The sequence below is a fragment of the Ursus arctos genome, unplaced genomic scaffold (assembly GCF_023065955.2).
Source record: "Ursus arctos isolate Adak ecotype North America unplaced genomic scaffold, UrsArc2.0 scaffold_32, whole genome shotgun sequence".
NCBI lineage: Eukaryota > Metazoa > Chordata > Mammalia > Carnivora > Ursidae > Ursus > Ursus arctos.
In genome coordinates this window covers 20,087,206-20,107,074 of record NW_026623008.1, presented here as the reverse complement: position 1 = coordinate 20,107,074, position 19,869 = coordinate 20,087,206, and the positions used below count along the sequence as shown (strand labels likewise).

The following is a 19,869-nucleotide window of genomic DNA, read 5'->3' as shown; positions in this document are numbered from 1 at the left end:
GCCTGCCCTTTTGGAGGGGACCTTTGGGAAGGCCGCGCTGGGGGCTCAGGTCTGGAGGAGGAGCTGGGGTTCAAGGAGAGGGCTGGGAGAGCCCAAGCCCCCGTCACCCGGGTGGGCGGGCGAGGAGGGGGGAGGCTGGAAGCGGGAGCGGGCGGGCCTGGGATCTGAGGGCCCCTCCCCGCCTGGGGCAGCCGGCTTGGGGCTGGGGCGTGACTGTGAGTTCTCCCCGCCACCGCCGCCGCCGCAGGGCTTCAATAAGAGAAGTCCGAGGCGGCTTCCTCCTCCCGGCCCAGAGCGGGCGGCGGTCAGAGGCCGGCAGCTCCCCAGTTCCCCCCCGCTCCCGGCCCCGTTCCCCACAACGTCTGCACTCGCGGCGGCTGGGAGCCCGGCCGGCTCGCCCGGGGTCCGTCCGAGGCGGCCTCCCCGGGGACCAGGTAGGCGGCCGTCAGGTGGGGCTGGACGGGCCGCGCGGCGCCCCGCCTCCGGCCCGCCCGCCCCGCGCCCGGGTGGGACGGCTGGGGGTGGGGGGGTGCTGAATTGGAGGAGGAGGGACCTCACCCCCGAAAAGGACCTCAGGAGGAAAACTGAGGAGACCTGGAGAAAGAGACTGATAAAATCGGGGTGGGGGGGGAGCTGAAAGAATATGAGGAAGGAAGATTAAGGGAACCCCCTAAAAAGGGTCTGGTAGGGAAAATGCAGGGCACCTGTAGAGTGAAATTAATAGAATTTGGGAAGGGGGCTGAGTCAGGGGAGAGGGACTAAGGAGACCCTCCCAAAGGGGCTGGGGAAATAAACTGAGGGGACCTTGAAAGTGAGGATCTGGGGGGAAGCTGAGCGTTCTGGAAGAGGGGAACTAGGTGTGTGTGTGGGGGGGGTGCTGGGAGGACCAGGTAAGGGAGTTTCCTGGAGGTCAAGGAGAACCATTTCTGGAGGATGCAGAATGTGGGGCACAATTCCCGGGGGTCCGGGCAGTCCCCCTATCCCGAATCATCAGAAGTCGAGGGGGAAGCCAGCAGCCTGGTGGGGCGGGGAGGCTGCCAAAATTGCAGCCCCCTACGCCCTCCCGCCCCCGCACTGGTGGGCGGGTCCCGGATGGCGAGGGGACTCCTCCAAGGCGCTAGAGGCGTGGGTCCCGGCTTCCTGGGGAAGTCCCCGCCCTCAGCAGGGATGGGCCTCTCTGGGTGCCCCCTTCCCGCCCCCAGTGGCGGTCTCGGTCCACGTTCCCCTTGGGATCCGGGAATTGCTGGCAACCCCGACGGAAATCCTGCTTTTGACCGCAATTGCCCGGAGAGGCTGTCTCCGTAGCAACCAGAGGGTGGAGAGGCAGAGCCCCGCGCTTCGCCGCTATTGGGCGCGTTGCCCGCGCAGCCCCCTTTGGTACCCCTTTCGCCCCCATTTTGGGTCGTCCGTCGGGGGCAGGTTTCTGGGCAGAGGAGTAGGGCAATGATGCTCAGTGTTCAGGCATCCTGGGGTGAGGCTTTGCAGTCGCAGGGACTTAGCCAGACTGGGCCCTTGATGGCTGTGTGACTTCAGACAAGTTACAGGGCTTCTCTGGGCCGCATTTTCCTCGTTTGAATTATGGGGGGAAATTACCTTTGCCCCTACTCGGCTCCCATCCCCCATCCCATCCCAAATCCCCAGAATCAGGTGCTTTAGAACGCAGTTTTTGCAGAGCGTCCTGGAGGGGTTAAGAGTTATTACTGACCTGCGGGGGGGGGGGGGGGGGATTCTTTCTTTCACCTTCCCAAAACCATGGAGGGGGTACAGAAAGCCTGACAGGGCCTCCAGGACCAGCACACAAGTGACATCTAGTAAATACATGTGTGTGGATCTGTTGATGTTCCCATACTGGGAAAGTCGGCAGGTTTGAGGTCTGCCCCCAGCGCCAATGGTACCACACCCAGTGACCCCTGAGTCTTTTGGCTTCCTTCCATCGGTGGTGGTAATGGGAGAGCAGGGCTTTGTTCTCACTTCACAGATAGGAAGAGGGACGTTCAGTAGTCAAGGACTGATGGGGCCAGAAGTAGGGACTCAGAACCCGAGCATCTTGTCCCTGATGTGTTGAAAGAAGTAGCCAGAGCTGAGGCCTGAGTTCCCTCCTCATCCCTAGAGATCCCTTATAGCCTTGTGGATAGGGGAGTGGGTGACTGGCGAATTGCGGGAGGTGTGGAGTTCATGGGCTGCTTGAACCCAGTGGGCCTGAAGCTGTGAGTGAGGTGTCAGAGTGTTTGTGAGTATGTTTTGGGCTTTGAGTGAATGAGCACGAGCCTGTGAGCATATGTGTGGGTGTTTGGGTGCTCTCTACAGCCACCTGGAGCTAATAGGGCAAAGGAAGTGGCCAGACCTTGGGAGGCCGGGTAGGAGGACCCCAGAGCTGGGGAAGGAGAAGCCAGCCCTTTGTGCACCAAGCAGACCAGCAGACCGCCTGGTTTGAGGGTTTAGGCTGGTATAAGGTGGAACCAGGGGAGGAGGCTTCCTGTCTGGCCACACTGTGGAATCTAGACTCCTATTCCCTCAGCTCCCCCTGGGCCACCCCTGGCTCCCATCTCCTCAAAATCTTGAATGCCTAAAGACTCTTAGGAGCTGGTGAGTGACTTTTTGGCAACAGATGAGAAATCACCATTACCCACACAAGTGGAGAAAATTCAGCTGACACCTTCAGGATCATGTGGGGGGTAAAGCTAGTGTGGCAAAGATAGGGCCCCTCCCTCACATGCCCCCACCACACCTGGCCCACAAGGGGTAGAGTCAGACTGGGGTATGTCTTTTTAGGCCCTGGGTGTTTGGGGTGAGGTGTTATAAGGCCTCAAGAAAGAATGGTGTGGGATGGTTAGAGGTTCAATGAGAGGTGCGGCCTCTGTGAAGGAGCTGGGGGTTTGTAAGAGACACCGGAGTTCAGTGAGGGGCGGAGGGCCTCTGTGGGTGAGGGATGGAAGCCTTCGGTCAGAGGGCTCCCGTCTTGGGTGAGGGGATGGGGCACAGTGGGGCTGAGGCTTGTGCCCTGGCCCTGGCCAGCCCAGAGCCCTGAAGAGCAGCCGGAACTCTTGCAGGATGGTGGTTTCCTGCTGCTGCCCAAAGTCCCAGTTCCCTCTTTCTGAAACCCCCCCAGGCAACTGAACTAACTCAGCCCTCCCACCTCACCCTGGGAACTTCTCTTTCTTCTCCGCCCTGCCGCTCCCCCTCCCTGGGCCTTGGAGGGGCCTTCCTCAAGGGAAGGGAGCGGAAGTGAAAGTTCACTGAGCACCAGCTGTGTGCCTGGTGCTTTCACATCTGATGCTCAGAAGCAACCCCACAAGGTCGAGATTTATATTCCTATTTTCTAGGCGAAGAAACTACAGCTCAGAGAGGTGAACCGGCTTCCCCAATGTCTCGAGCTAGTTGTCAGGCCGTGTAGAATTAAGCTTAAATCTGTCTCCAGGTGCCGCAGATACTTGGCAGGGGTTGGGGGGAACAGGACACCCTGTGTCTACATCAAAGCCCTGACATGGCTTCGGGACGCGTGGACCTCAAGAAAGGATGGGTGGGCCTGGGGCTCCGATGTTCAGGAGTAGGGCTAGGCCTGAGGCAGGCTCCCTGGTGAGCAGCCAGCTGCCATGTGGCAGGGGTGGTATGTTCCCTTGGCCGTGGGCTGGAAATATGACGTATACTCGTCAGGGACAGCGTGACCTCCTGCGCAGGCCCTGAAGAACACAGCCACGGTGTGAACTGAACTCTGGACCTGAATTAATGGTCCTGGCTTTGAATCCCCTGGGAGGCTGTCTGACCTTGAGCAAGTCACTCTCCCCCCTACACACGGGAGGGAGATGAACTGACAAATGGTCCCCGGGTGGGGGGGCATTGTAGCTTTGCTGCTCACGGGTCTCAGCCTCTCTTGGCCACTGCCCACTGGGTAAGAGGCGTCTCTTCAGGCCTTCCAACAACTGCACAGAAGGTACAGATGCAAAAACTGAGGCTCGGAGGGCTGATATCATTCATCCAGGGTCCAGAGCTCATAATGGAATATCAAGAAGAGGGGCGCCTGGCTGGTTCCGTCAGTAGAGCCTGTGACTCTTGATCTGGGGGTCATGAGTTCAAGTCCCCTCAAGTGGGGCATAGAGCTTGCTTAAAAAAAAAAAAAGTAAAAGTAAAAGAACAGAGCTGGGGAGGGCCACACAGAGGGAGGTGTTGACGGCGGGAGCACCCCAGTGCTGGGTGGACCTCGGCTCTAATACCTGCAGCCCGATTTTTGGCCTCCCCTCTCTGGGCTGTGAGGGGGACTGAGAGCATGTAGCCCAGGGCCTGGTACGTAGTAGGTGCTCATGAAGGGAACACACGTTATTGCTTCTACTAGGCCTACAAAATAGAAGAGTGCTTAGAGTGGGATTGGAGCCAGACGGATCGGGGTTGCATTTTTGCCTCCCCTTACTTGCTGTGTGATCTTGGGGAAGTTACTTAACATCTCTGCGACTCAGTTTGCTTATCTGTAAAAGAGGGGTAGTAATAAATGCTACTTCCTAGGGTAACGAAATGAGATCATGCAATGGGAATTGCTTGGCACAATGCCAGGCACTGAGTAAGTATTTAATAAATGAGAAATTTTAGACTAATAGTTATTGCCACCCAGACTTCTAGGAAGTCGAATGACTCTCAGCAGAGCTAGGGGCACCACCTGGGATCTGAGGTGGGCAGGGAGGGGGAGTCCTGGGGGCTGCCTGTCTGCAGATGCTGGAGCACAGAGGACCCAACCTGCTTCTTCTGTCTTTTCTCCTCTGCCTTTGACTCTTCCATTCCCTGAGTTTCTCTTAAGTTCTACCTTTCTCTTTCTCCATCTCTGTCTCTCTGTTGTCTTTCTATTTCTCGTTTCTATCTCCGTTTGTCTCTTTCTTTTTATTCCTTCCTGGCAGTGAGCTGCTGGAGCAGCTAGTTCCGGCTCTGGGAGCTGATGGTGTGAATCTCTTCCCAGCCCAGGGTTCACGAAGTCACCTCGGTTACTTGAAATCAGCCATGGTGGGAATATTTATACAACGGAAATCAGCAAATGCTACAAGTCAGGCCTTTTTTTTCCTTTGAGAGTCAGCGCGCCAGCACAGCACACTGTTTCTCTTTGTCTCTCTGTATCTCTCAGACTCCGTCTCTCTGTCTCTGCCTTCTCTTTCTCTGTCTCTCTTTCCTCTGACAAAGCCACATGAGTGTGGTCACATCCAGCGTGCCCCCCCCATGCCTTGGACAGTGCAGGTGCCAGACTCTGTGCCCCGCTCCCTCGCCCCACATCCCAACAACCCCTTCAGCATACCAGTGCCCTGAGAGCCATGCCCAGCCCTGGACTTCGGTCCCCAGCAGGCCGGGGAGTGCCAGGTTCTGAGAGCTGCTCCCCACTGCCTGCTCCCCACACTGCCCCTCCCTGCCAGGGCTCTTCCTCAGCCCACAGAGCCCTCTGCTTCCTTCTCAGAGGCTCACAGTTTCTGACCCCCCACCCCACGCGCTACTCTTGATCTCGGGGTTGTGAGTTCGAGCCCCGCATTGAGCCTACAGCCTACTTAAAAAAAAAGAATTAAAAAAAATAAAAATGTTGTGGTGATATTTATGTGGGTATTTTTGGAAGGGGCAACCTTGTCTCTATGTGGGGACCCAAGAGGTTGTACAACTCTGTGTCTCTTTTAGAGAGGTGCTCTGTGTGGGTCTGTGACTTGGGAGAGGGCTCTGTACATCTCCGTATGTCCCTCTGGGGGCTCGTTGTCTCTGTATGCTGGCGGGAGTGGCTGTCATTACCCTTGTCTGTGACCAGGCAGTGGAGAGGGCTGGCGCAGATGCTGGAGCCAAATGTCAGGATTCATCATGGGCATGACCTCGGGCCTGTCTCTAAAGCTCGCCGTGCCTCAGTTACCTTATCAATAATAGTAATACGTCAGAGCGTTGTTATGAGAATAAAACACAGTAACGTGTGTCAAGTGTTCAGTGCCGTGGCTGGCACCTCGTGAGTGCTGTAACTCCCGTCTCTGCTGTTCTGTATCTCTCAGTCTCTGTCTCTGCTGTGCAGAGGCGGCGTGTACGGGGTGTGTGTGTGCACGTGTGTGTGTAGGTGGGGGAGGGCCGGGGGGGTCGTCTGTGTCCTTGAAGATGTCTGTGTGTAGAGGAGCTCGGAGTCTCAGTGAGGTGCTGTGTGTGGCTGAGGTCACATGTGCGTGCAAGAATGCGTCAGGAGGGCTGCGGGGATCTGGTGTAGGCCCCGTGTGTCACTTGCGATGCGTCGGTGTCTTCCTGTGAGAAGACCTCCATTTCTCACCCTGTAACCTTAGTTTTCATCTTACCCCCATCTGTCCCCTCAGTGCCTGAAATCGCCTCTTGCCCTGGGCCCGGAATGCCCCCACCTCCACCGATATTCTCTCCCTGGCCCTGACCAGCCCTCAGTGTCCTGGAGTCTTTCAGACACAGTGGTTGCACCCTGGGGGAGGGGTCCTGAGGTGAAGATCACAGCGATGGCTTAGTGAACACAGGCTATTTTAGGGTTCTCACCACAGCCCGCCTCACAGTACACCAGATGGGTGTCACTCCCCTACACACACCGGAGAACAGTTACAGTGAAGAGTGAGAGGGGCTGGTGGGTCTCGATTAGGGGTCAAGGCTCTGATGTGACAGAGACATCGGCTAGGCAGCTGGATCCGGTGGAGCCAGGAAGGCTTCCTGGAAGAGGTGAGTATACTCAGTAGGAGGAGCAGGACCCAGAGAGAGGAGGAGGATGTCCACAAGGGAACTGGACTTGGGGGCTCAAGAAAGGAAGGCGGGGGCAGCAGTCCCAAGGGTCCTCAGCCCCTCTGGGGGAAATCAGGGTTCACAGGGTTGGCCCCACCCTACGACTCTCCATTCCTCTCACATCTTAAGAAACCCTCTCCCCAGCAGTTCCTCTCTAAGTGTTGCAATGGCAGAGTTTCTGGCGGGGCGTGGGGAGCCCTTGCTCAATGATCTGCTGCCCTGTTGCTCAGAGGGCATAGCTTTCGGGAAAGTCTTGGCTCATGTGGGGGGCTCCCCAAAGGATCCTGGTGGCCCTGGTTTCTGACCTGGGCCTTCGCCTGATGTGGGGATAGGAGCGAGCTCTGGAGGCAGGTGTCCACCTTCACCCTGCTGCCAGATGGGACCCTGGGGCTGCGGGGGCTTACGGATGCGAGGCTGGACCCAGGGTGGGGGCAGAGGCAGCGTGCGGAGGAAGGGCTCGCTCTTAGGAGCCAGTGGCTGGGGGCCTGTGAGCGAGCTGAGTATGGCTTGATAGAAATCAAGGAAAGCCGTGGGTCTGACTAGGAGTCTGTCACCCTGAGAGGCAGCCCATGTGCCTACGTATGTGTGCGTGTGTGTATCTGTGTATCAGAGCTTGGGCTTGTGTGAGAGTTAGTTTGTGTCAGTGTGTTGGTGGTGTTGGTGAGCAAACTCACGCAAGTGTATGCTGTGGGTGTTGGCGTGTGACTATGTGCTGGTGTGTGTGTGTGCTGGCGAGTGGGTGTGTCAGGTGGATATGAGTGTGAGAGAGTTGGTGTGGGTGGTGTGTCCTGTGTGAGGGGGCGTGTGTAAGTTCGCCAGGGGCAGTGGGAAGGAAAACGGAGGCAGAAGTCATGCTGGGACAGAGCCCGGGCCTGGCTTCCTGGAGAGGGCAGAAGCTGGCAGCTGGCTTGCAGGAACCTTGGCAGAGCCTTCATCTTCCCCGTCCTTCTCTCTCGCCCTCAGGTCTCTGGCCCCTCCCAAGGACCATGCCGCAGCCCTGCTGACCCAGGAGTAGGGGCCTGAAGGGTGAGTGGGGAGAGTGGGGACTGAGGGCTTTCAGGGTCAGGAAAAGGGGTGGGGTGGCCTTCCTGAGCCCCACAACTCATCACAGCCCCCTCCTCCTCCAAGAGCCCCGTTGCTAGGTAACAGATGGGGGAGCCACAAAGAGGCAGCTTGAGAGGCCAGAGGCTGGACCCACAACAGGAAATGGCCTTGATCCCCCTGCAGCGAATCTCCAGGTGCAGACACACAGAGCCCTCACACACACTCACACACAAACATGTCTCGATACCTAGACAGAGGGAGACACACACACGTACACACAGAGACAGTCACACATACTCACACCGACCTGGATACACACACACACACACACACACACACACACACACACACACAGGCACATATACACCCACACAGGGCTATGCACATGGTCAGACACACAGACACGCAGGCATCTACTCACACAGACCCCCTGCATGCACAAAGATACACACACACACACAGGAACACACATACACACTTGTACAGAAACAGTGTACATACGTATACACTCAGAAGACACGAATACACACAGAGCCATCACATGCACAGAGACATGTACCCACACTCATATGCTCACACAGACATACAAACGTTCACAAGACGGGTCACACACATAGACACATCCACAGGCAAACTCACAAATACTTAGAGACACACAAAAGACACACATGTACAAGCACTCTGAAGAAGTCACAAAAACACAATGTATTGAAGCAAGAGGAGGCAAAAATACATCAATAACCACCGCCGCATCCCAAAGCAGAAAACCAGCCCACTAAGGGCGGACATTCTCTCTGCAAACGTACGACAGCGCCGGGAGGTAGACCCATGCAAATGCAGCCTCGCCTCACCTTTACCTTCCACAGGGAGGACCTGAGAGGGGACGCTGCGTGCACATGTGAGTGTGCGTGTGCGCACGTGCGTGCACGTGTACATGGGGGGTCTGTCTGGCAGGGGCCCAGAGTGAGGCGTACCCCCTTCTGTAGCAGGGTGCCTGGAATGGGCTGTGTGTTCTGCAAGAAGTCCGAGCCGGCGCTCAAGGAGGACATTGGCCTGGAAAGGGACTTCAGGGGTGGTGGGGCTGCGGACCGCTATGGCCCTGACCCTACTCAGGCCCGGACTGTGTCCTCCTTAGCCCATATCCCGAACTACAACTTCCCCACTCAGTCCACCACCCCGGCCTTCCTCGATGGGGGCACCATCAGGGCCATCTCAGGTGAGTCTGGTGGGCTGGAGGCGGGCACTGCCTGGACCCTGGGAGAACCTGGGGGAAAGGGAGACACCTTAGGAGACTCTGGTATGGCGTGGGAGACACCGCCCTGCTTTCAGAGCACAGTCTGAGGGAGAATATACGGCCCTACCTCAGAAATCCCAGTCTGAGGGGAAATCATAGCTCTGTTCCCATCTGAGAGAGGGACCCTGATGACAGGCCCCCAGTGGGAAGTCTTGGTGGGAAAGAGGGGGAATGGGTGACTTGGGAGCTCCCCAGGGTGGTAGGGATGGGCTGGAAGGCATGTGCCTTGAATGCATGGGAAGCCAAGCTGTGAAGCCCAAATCAGAAATCCACTGGGCTCCAGAGGCCTTTGGGAACCAGGCGCTGCAGCCATGGGGAGGCACAGAGCCTGGTTGGGGAACAGGACCCTGGGGGGTGCAGGCCCCTTGGAGCCCCTGTCCCATGCCCTACTCTGCTGAGTAGCCCTGTATCTGCAGGGACTGGGGTGACCCTGTTCATCGCCTTGTATGACTATGAGGCCCGGACAGAGGATGACCTCACCTTCACCAAGGGTGAGAAGTTCCACGTCCTGAACAACACGTAAGTAACCCGGCCACCCGGCTCAGGACATGGCCGGGGCTGGGAGCAGGGCCCGGACAGGAATGCTACCTGGTCCCTCAGAAAGCTCCAGCCTAGCTGGGGACACAGATACATGACAATAACAACTCCGAGTAATCGCTACTATGTAGGGGGAGCATGAAGACATACGGGCCCAGAAAGAACACTAAACATGGTCTTGAATCTAGTAATCAAGGCAGGCTTCCCGGAGAAGGTGATTTCTGAGGTGAGACTGGAAAAATGACTAGATGTTGAAGGAAGAGGTGAGAAAAGAGGAAGAGAGAGTGAGAGAAAATGAGAATAAATGATGACTTCTGTAAACCACCAAGTGGCTCAGTCTTGGTGGATCATAAAGTATGAAGTGTAGAATGAAGAGAGCGGAAGCTAGAGAGGCAGGTGGAAACAGATTCTATAGGGCTTTTGAAGCCATGTGGAAGAATCTGGATTTTATCCAGAAGGAAATATATAGTCATTGGGGGTAGGGGAGGATTTCAGTGGGGAAGTGACTGAGTTAGCGTCCACTGCCCACCCAAACCCCAGCCCGCTGAGGAGCCGGAGGAGAAAGCCAGGAGGCCCACACATCCCCAGACGTGTTGCTTCTGCAGGGAAAAGTCTCCTGGGCTAGTAGCTTCAGTGGCCGAGAGCAGAACAGACAAAAGCCCTGGGGTGTGTGGTGTGTGTGTGTGTGTGTGTGTGTGTGTGTGTGTGTGTCCAAGGTGCAGGGCGGGTGGGGCTAGTCTCCACCTGACCCTTCGCATGGCTCTGCCTGGCCCCAGGGTGCTCCAGGGGACTGGGCTGCCACTGACGCCCTGTGTCCTGTGTCCGCAGTGAGGGTGACTGGTGGGAAGCCCGGTCTCTCAGCTCCGGACAAACTGGCTATATCCCCAGCAACTACGTCGCCCCTGTGGACTCCATCCAGGCTGAAGAGTGAGTAGGGGTGGGAGGTGGCCATCCCTATGGACAGGACAGGACCCTGGAGTCCAAGTCCACTTCTGAGTCACAGCCCCACGCTGAGCCTGTCTTCTTACCTGTAATTCTGTGAGGTCATTTTGAGAATAAGGGAAGGGAATAATGACGTTTATGACCGTAAATAATATTTATGTAGCATGGACTATGTTCTGGGCACTATTCAAAGTGCTTTCTGGGTATTAACAGAGTTAGAAACTAATATTATCCTGCTTTATGAATGAGGCAAGTGAGGCACAGAGAAACTAAATATCCTACCCGAGTTCCCATGGCGGGTCAGTAGGTAGAGCTGGTTTTGAACCCAGATAGTCTGGCTGCACTTGCTAAGCATCAGCATATTGACCCTCAGTGATAACAACAGCATAGGAGCTTTCAAAATTTGTAAAACTCGAAACAAATGCAAGGGGATATTACTTAGAATTAATTCTGTTAAAGGGGCACCTGGGTGGCTCAGTCGGTTACGCATCGGACTCTTTTTTTTTTTTTTTAAGATTCATTGATTTATTTTAGAGAGAGAGAGAGCAAACAGGAGGGGGGCGGGGGGGGGAGAGAGAGAGAGAGAGGCAGACTCCCCGCTGAGCTCAGATCCACATCCCAAGACCCCAGCTGAAACCAAGAGTCGGATGTCCAACCAATGAGCCACCCAGGTGCACAGCGTCCAACTCTTGATTTCGGCTCAGGTCATGATTTCAGGGGCCTGGGATAGAGCCCTGCGTCTGGCTCCAAGCTAAACAGAGTCTGCTTGTCCCTCACCCTCTGCTCCTCCCCCAGCTCGCCCGCGCGCGCACTCTCTCTCTCTCTCTCAAATAAATAAATAAAACCTTAGAAAAAAAAAGAATTAATTCTGTTGACGAGACAGGAAACTATCATTCATAGTGTACCATTATAACCTGAGATATGATGACAGGGACTTTACCTCCCTTGAGTCATTTAATTCTCATAGTCACACTATTGATATTATTGTTGTCCCCATTTTACAGATGAGAAAACCAAGGCTCATAAAAAACTTTTTAATCTATGTGCATATATATATATATATATATACATGTATGGGAAAAGAAAAGATTGAGAGACTGCAGAGTGGGAGTCACCAGGACTTGGTGACTAATTTGCCATTGCGTTATGGGGAGTGGGAGGAATCGAGGGTGACCCAAAGTCTTCTTGAGGAACTGAGTGGGTGATGGTGCCATTTGCTAAACTGGGGAGCACAGGAGAGGGTATAGTTACCTGGGCTCTGGTGGGGGTATTTGATGGATTGAGGTTCGCAGAGAGGAACACCCAGGGGGAAGACACGGCCAGCAATTGGATTGGGCTGTGCTTTCTATGAGAGGGGCCCAACCTCAGGCCCAGCTAGGCTGCTGAATTACCCCAGAGGAAGGGGCATCTTCTCCCAGATGGCACTAAGGCTCTTTGTTTGCTGTGGCTCTTGCAGAGGGCACCCCTGGTCTGGGGTAGAAATCCAGGACTCTTCGGAGTGGAGGTGACAGTTAAAGCTGCATGAGAGGGTGAAGGAAGGGGAGGAGAGTGAGAAAGAGATTAGTCCTAAGACCCAACTTTGGAGAAAGCTGCCTTGAACGAGAAGTTGCTGTTGGAAAACCAGGCCAAGCCAAGTCAGAACAGCCAAGAGGGTGGAGGAGAGGTTGCAGGAAGCAAGAAAGGGAGTGTCAGAGGCTGCCTCTGGATTTGGCAATGGAGGTGACCTTGGTGAGAGATCTCTCTGTGTGAACTGGGGGTGGGGTCCAGACAGCAGAGCCTGGGAGGGAGTAGGAGGTGAGGAAGTAGAGACCCAAGTGTGAAGTGCTTTTTCAAGTGAAGGGAAGGTGAGAGATATAGCAGAATGTTGATGGCAAGTTAGGGCTTAGAACAGTTTTCTGGGGGGAAGGAAGAAATGGGGGCATATATAGAGGTTGGTGGGATGGGGAGGTTGCAGGTGGGGGCAGGTTGGTAGGGGAGAGGTGTCCCCGAGAAGAGGGGAGTTACTGGGGTCCTGAGCTCAGAGGGGGTGAGGCCTTCATCTGGGGAAAGTGGTAGGAGTCATGGAGGAGAGACGGGGTGATGATGCGGAAGGTGGGAGGAATGGGGGTTCATGCTTGCGTCCACATCTAAGGGGCAGCGTCACGAAGCCCTGAGAGGCACTCGTTGCAGTGTCATGGTTAAGAGCAATGTTGTGGTTAAGAGTGCAGGCCCTTGAGCAGACAACTTGTGTTGCTATTCTGGCGACACAGCCTAAGAGTGTGTGACCTTGGGCAAGTTGCTTAACCACTAGGTATCTCCATTTCCTCATCTGTCTAGTGGGGGTTAATAATAGGACCTACCTCCCAACGCTGTTATAAGAACTAAATAAATACTGGGGTGCCTGGGTGGCTCAATCAGTTGAGCATCTGCCTTCGGCTCAGGTCATGATCCCGGGGTCCAGGGACCCTGTGTTGGGGTCCCTGCTCAGTGGGGAGCTGCTTCTCCCTCTCCCTCTGCTGCTCCCCCTGCTTGTACTTCTCTCTCTCTAGCAAGTAAATAAATAAATAAATAATCTTTAAAACAAGAACTAAATGAATATAATATGTATTAAAGCAACATGACATAAAATAAGTACTGCTATTATTAAGTTAATTATTAAGGAAGTAACTACTATCATGGGTATGGGGGGGGCAGGGCTTTCCAAAAACTTGGGAGTGTGTTCCGTCTACACAGTTCTTCCTTCCCCATCCTTCCTGTCCGCCTGGACACTCCACTTGCCAATGCCTTCCCAAACTGTGCCTAGTACCCAGGTATAGACTGGCCTATTATTTATTTATTTATTTATTTATTTATTTATTTATTTTAAAGATTTTATTTATTTGTTTGAGAGAGAGTGCATGCACGCATGGGGGGAAGGAAGGGCGGGGGGGGGAAGAGTGCATGCACGCATGGGGGGGGGCTGTTGGAGGGAAGGAGGGGCAGAGAGAGGGAGAAGGAGAAGCAGACTCCCCACTGAGCAGGAAGCCTGACCCATGAGACACATGACTGGATCCCAGGACCCTCCGGAGTCAAAGGCAGACCTTGACCGACTGAGCCACCTTGACCCCAGCCTGGCCAGTTCAGTCATCAGGGGACATGTGAGTCTTCTCGGCTACTTGTGGACCACTTGCATTCCCCCAGCGTACTTTCACAGCGGATTTAAGGCTACAGTTCAGTCCCAGGAAGAATATCCAAGACAGAACAGGAACGCTTGACACCTGAGGTTGAAGTCGAGCCTTGTAAGAACATCGAAATTTCAGAGAATGAAGGAAAAACAGCAGTGAGAGCCAAGCAGGAGCAATCAGAAAGAGGGGGAGAAGCAGCTAAGGCTGTTGTTTGGAAGTCACAGGAGGAAAGGGTTTGGGGGTAGGGGTGGATGTGGGAAGAAGGATCTGAGAGATTGCCTGGCTGGTGGGAAAAGAACTAGGCTGAGCAGCAAAGGACTGCAGGTAGACCTCTCAACCAGTCCTGCAAGAAGGTCACTTCCCCTCTCTGAGCCTCAGGTTCCCCATCTGCAAGATGAGCCCACGGAGGCGCAGTAGTGAGATGCGTGAAGGAACCGGTAGCACCCTGATGAGGTCACTAGTAACTAAGGTCTTAGCAATTTTAGTTGAAGAGAAACCGAAAGAGTGGAGAGGAGAAGCCTAACCCTAATTGGGCACCTACTTGGAGCCCAGCATTCTACATTCCCTGTCTCTGTGCTTCTCATGACCGGGCTGTGAAGCCGGTGTGTGAGCCCCATTCCACGAGTGAGGAAATTGAATCTTGGCTAGTGAGGTGGTTTTCCCCCTGGAGGCTGAGCTGGGGGTGGAACTGGGTATATCTGACTCTTGCTCGTCCTTCCCAACAGGTGGTACTTTGGAAAGATCGGAAGAAAGGATGCAGAGAGGCAGCTGCTCTCCCCCGGGAACCCCCGGGGGGCCTTTCTTATTCGTGAGAGTGAGACTACCAAAGGTGGGGCCCTGGGAAGGGGCAACTGGAAGGCCCAGCCATGGGGGTGGGCCTAGGAGCAGTGGATAGGGGCTTGGGTCAGGGACCGGGGCCCAGACTGGGACAGGGGTGGAGGGCCAGAGATAAGACTGGGACTGGGTTCAAGGGGGTGTGGCCATCCAAGTTCCGAGTCCCCAGGCATTTGGGCCTCTAGGACTCCAAGATGGAGAGCTAGGAGGAAAGCGGACTTGAAGGTGACCCTTGCCCGCAGGTGCTTACTCCCTGTCCATCCGGGATTGGGACCAGGCCAGAGGCGACCACGTGAAGCATTACAAAATCCGCAAGCTGGACACGGGTGGCTACTACATCACCACACGGGCCCAGTTCGACTCAGTGCAGGAGCTGGTGCAGCACTACATTGGTGAGGGCTGGCTTCTAGGGCTGGCGCGTGCTTTGCTCCCTGGATCAACCTGCTGAGAATTAGGCCCAGAGAAGGAAAGGGGTTCCCAAAGCAGTAGTGGCTGGGGCAGAACTGGAACCCAAGTGTTTGGGTTCCCCGCCCAGGATCCTGCTCTGTAGGATTCCAGAGGAAACAGGTGTGAGGCTGTCCACGTCCAAAGGGTGCCCCCTAAGGTCTAGCTGGACAGGAGGCCGAATAGACCTGACTTGGAGGATGGGCTGTAGGGTTGAGAGGAAGCTGGGAATCGATGCCCAAGTTTCTACTTTGGTTAGTCAGGCCAAAGGTGAGGTCCATGGAAGGGTGAGGGCCTCATGTCCACACCTTTGTCTGGAATCTCCAGCTCCATTTCTGCCTATCAGAATCCCACCTTGACCTTGAAGGCCCAGCTGGAGGTCACCTCCTGTGGGAAGGACACCAATCCCTGCAGGGATCATCTCTCCCTCTTGGTGCCACCTCCTTCCCTGGGCACCAACATGTTCACCTGCTCAGTGGGTCAGGTTGCCTTCTGCTCCAGCCTGTGACCTCACCTGTGGCCTAGTTCCTTTCCACTGTTAGGGGAGATTGGGGGGCGGGGGGCGGTGTGTGTGCCTGGGATAGGATGAGGAATGTGTGGGGCGTCCTGGCCTGCCTGTGATCTTCAACACCCCCCCACCCCTGCTCTTCAGAGGTGAACGACGGGCTATGCCACCTGCTCACAGCGGCCTGCACCACCATGAAGCCGCAGACAATGGGCCTGGCCAAGGACGCTTGGGAGATCAGCCGCAGCTCCATCGCGCTCGAGCGCCGGCTGGGCACCGGCTGCTTCGGGGACGTGTGGCTGGGTACGGAGGTCCCGGGGGCGGGGCGAGGGCTTGGGACATCGGGGAGCCGGTGCTGACGCACCACGACCACCTGGCAGGCATGTGGAACGGCAGCACGAAGGTGGCGGTGAAGACCCTGAAGCCGGGAACCATGTCCCCGAAGGCCTTCCTGGCGGAGGCGCAGATCATGAAGATGCTGCGACACGACAAGCTGGTGCAGCTGTACGCGGTGGTGTCGGAGGAACCCATCTACATCGTGACCGAGTTCATGTGCCACGGTGAGGGGCGGGGTCAGGAGGCGGAGTCGGGGGGGCGGGATTTGGGGCGAGGTTCAGGTGGGTGTCTCTGCGGGAGGGACCGGAGTGGCGACCTGTGATGGGACAAGGGACTTTGAGCAGAGTCCGAGGGGGAGGCAGGGACGAGTGAAACCACGTGAGTCCTGGGAGTGTGGGCGGGTTCAGGTTTAGAAGAGGCGGGGGCTGGGGGCGGAGCCTCGGTCGTGGCGGGGAGGTGTCAGCTGGTGGGTGGGGCTTGAACGAATGAAGACCGAATCTGTGATGAGAAAGGATCTGGGGCTCAGTCTGAGTGGGGCGTGTCTAGGGGGACGGAGGAGGAGAAGAAGCGAGCTGTGGGCAGAGTCTGGGTGTCTGCGGGAGCGAGTCCTGGGCGAGATCTGTGGGCGGCTGAAACTGCCGGCTGGGTCCTGCGTGAGGGCGGGTCTAAGTGAGAGGGCGGGGGACAGGGGGCGGGGCCAAGCTCCACGCGACGGGAACTGGGTAGGGGCGGGGCCAAGCGAGGGAAAGCGTCCTGGAGCTGCGGTAGCCTTGCCGCTGATTTTCAGAGTTCCTTTCCTCAGGTAGCTTGCTGGAGTTCCTCAAGGACCGGCAAGGCCAGGATTTGACACTGCCCCAGTTGGTGGACATGGCAGCCCAGGTAAACTGGAACAGCAGCCTTTATTTCAGACTGCCTTCCTATTAGCCTCCACAGATCCCTGTGCCCTCAAACACCTACCCTACCCCTGGAAGTACATACAGTCCCATCCACTGGATCATCGGTGCGACCTGAGGCAGGGCACTGCCCGTCTCTGAGCCTCAGTCTCCTCATCCGGAAGGTGGGGTTTTCAAGTGATCTCTCACACAAGCCATGGTGTTCCCATTTCTCCGAAACTTGGCCCCCCTAGGTGGCTGAGGGCATGGCCTACATGGAACGCATGAACTACATCCACCGCGACCTGAGAGCAGCCAACATCCTTGTTGGGGAACGGCTGGTGTGCAAGATCGCTGACTTCGGCCTGGCCCGTCTCATTGAGGATGATGAGTACAACCCTCAGCAAGGTGCCCTGCCTCCCCTCACCTTCCAAGAGCTCCCCAGGGCACCAAGGGGCTGTCACAGGGCCCCACATATTCAGGAACCATTCCTTCCACTCCCAAACGAGCTGGGATATTCCCATCCTGATGTAGTTGAACAGGCAACTCTAGGTTTGAATCCCAGCTCCTCTACTTACTAGCCAAGTGGCCTTTGGCAAGTCACCTAACCTCTGTGAGCTGTTTTTTCTCATATATGAAATGAAAATATTCAGAGAAAAGTATCAACAGATATTTATGAAACACCTAGTATATGCCAGGCACTACTATAATTCTCAAGTGAAAGACAGTGGAGTGTAATGGTGTGAACTCTGTAGCCAGAATGTCTGGGAGTGAATCCTAGCCACTTAAAAGCTATGTGATCTGGGCAAGTTACTTAACTAGTCAGTGCCTCCTTTTCCAAATCTGTACAATGGGGACAATAATAATATCTACCTCACAGGGTTTTTGTGAGGTCAAATAAGTTAATGCATGTAAATCACTTTAAAACAGTGCCTGGCAGGGGTGCCTAGCCAGCTCAGTTGGAAGAGCGTGCAACTCTTGATTTCAGGATCGTGAGTTTTTGAAAGTTTATTTATTTCAGTAATCTCTACAGCCAACGTGGGGCTCAAACTCATGACCCCAAGTCACATGCTCTTCTGACTGAGCCAGCCAGGCGCCCCAACATGGCATTTTCTTAATCCACTTATTCCCAGAGTCTTCCTTGATGACTTCCCCTCTCTCCCCATCTCTCCAGGGGCCAAGTTCCCCATCAAGTGGACAGCCCCGGAGGCTGCTCTCTTTGGCAGATTCACCATCAAGTCAGATGTGTGGTCCTTTGGGATCCTGCTCACTGAACTCATCAGCAAGGGCCGAGTCCCCTACCCAGGTTTGCTGGGGTAGGGAGATGGAAGGGTGGGTGGTCATGGGAAGGGCTTCCTCCTGGTGGCCTCTTCGGGAGGGGCTAGGCCCCCTGACTGACAGAGCCCCTCCCTCCAGGCATGAATAACCGGGAAGTGTTGGAACAGGTGGAGCATGGCTACCACATGCCATGCCCCCCAGGCTGCCCAGTATCCCTGTATGAAGCCATGGAGCAGACCTGGCGTCTGGACCCAGAGGAGAGGCCTACCTTCGAGTACCTGCAGTCCTTCCTTGAGGACTACTTCACCTCCACAGAACCCCAGTACCAACCTGGGGATCAGACATAGCCTGTTTGGGCAACCACCACCTTTCTGGGGTGCCCACCAATCCCTTCCAATCCCCAGGGCTCTGGTCCCGAAGCCCCCAGGCTTAGAACCCTATACGGTCCTAGTGTGTCAGAACAAGCAGGTTGCTCTGACACCATCTAGGGCAACCCACTCATTTTAAAGATGGGGCTGGTCCAGGCTTAGAGATCACCCTTCTCTCTGGCCCCAAGCACTATTTCTCCCCTTCCCACTTAGGCTCCTACCTCTAGACTCTCTTCCCACCTCTCCCCCAAAAGAAATGCTCAGACCTTGTCTAGTTATTTATAAAACTATATGTCCTTTCCCTTCCTTACCTCCTATCCCTGCTTTTTTACCCTATCATCCCACTCTGAATTCACCTCCTACTCAATTCTCTCGTGTCTGTAAGTTGCAAAGACAGGGATAGTTTTTGCTGGATCCCTTTCCTGCTGGGTGGACACTGTGGTCCGGGACTGGGGTCCAAGCCCAAGGTGAGGGAGAGGCTTGCTGAGGGCTCACCGCCTCTCTGAATCATGTGTGTGTTTATGCTTTTTGTAAATAAGAAAATTGACAATATGAATCCTCAAGCCACGCAAATCCCTTCTGTTAGGGGCATTGGTGGCCAGGGGAAGGTGAGTGTGACTGTTTTGGCTGCTGGGAGGAAGGGGAGGTGAGAAAGTGCCCTAATGCCTACTGAATACAGGGAACTCAAAGTGTGTTTTGGGATACCCAGAAGTCCTGATGCTCGTCCCTATGTGAGTTTAGGACAGGTTGAGAGGTGGATACAGAAGACAGGCAACTGGAGCTCAAAATGTCCCCTTCATTACTGAAGTGGCTTTCAATCTGTTTGCAAAGGGTTCACTAATGTCTACTTGATTTCCGCAGATATGTCATTCATCAGGCACAAGAGTAGAACCTGTTAGACTTCTCTTGACAGAGGCAGTGGGGAAGACCACAGTGGACTCTTGCAGCTCCCCCAAAAAAGGGAGGGGAAGGCAGAGAGGTCTGAGAGCTAGTCTAGCTCATCGGATTTCACTCCAGGCAGCTCTGCCCCCCAGGAGGATTTGGAGAGGGTTGAATGCAGTTTTGTTGGGTCACAAGGACTGGGTGCTCCTACTGGCAGGTAGTGGGCAGGGACTGCGGGGACTAAAAACCTGCCAGGCACCCGTGCAGTGAAGAATTGTCCCGTGTCCTTGCTGCTGCTTTGAGAGACTCTGGCCGCTGACGTGCCTCCAAGTGGAAACAAGAGGAACAGGGAATAAGGGTTCCCACCTCTCCCATCAGGAAATCGTGGACCCTTGACTTCCTAAGGGAATGGACCAGGCGAGGGGGAAGAGTCTGGAAGCTAGGAATCACTGGCTGCAACTGGCAAACAATTACTGAGCACTAAGTCTGGGAAGTGCCCTTTGCTAGGCAGGACCCCAGGAAAACAAACAGGAACAAGACCTGTCTCTGTCCCGGAGGAGTTCACAACCAGGCTGGGGAGGAACAGTAATAATAATAACTCATTTATTAAGTGCTGCATGCCAGATGTGTTTACACCCATCTTTTCATTTAATCCAGTTCT

General features: G+C 55.2%; 1 protein-coding gene across 1 annotated transcript; it reads left to right on the top strand.

The window, feature by feature from the left end:
• The first annotated feature begins 217 nt into the window (after nucleotides 1-217).
• Nucleotides 218-18,882, top strand: FGR (FGR proto-oncogene, Src family tyrosine kinase). The gene is made up of 13 exons (XM_026516917.4): nucleotides 218-434; nucleotides 7,693-7,755; nucleotides 8,760-8,989; nucleotides 9,484-9,586; nucleotides 10,433-10,531; nucleotides 14,415-14,518; nucleotides 14,766-14,915; nucleotides 15,620-15,775; nucleotides 15,853-16,032; nucleotides 16,611-16,687; nucleotides 16,935-17,088; nucleotides 17,855-17,986; nucleotides 18,097-18,882. The coding sequence occupies exons 3-13, from the start codon at nucleotides 8,773-8,775 to the stop codon at nucleotides 18,303-18,305; spliced, it is 1,581 nt and encodes a 526-aa protein (XP_026372702.3). The 5' UTR covers nucleotides 218-434; nucleotides 7,693-7,755; nucleotides 8,760-8,772; the 3' UTR covers nucleotides 18,306-18,882.
• Nucleotides 18,883-19,869: the final 987 nt, after the last annotated feature.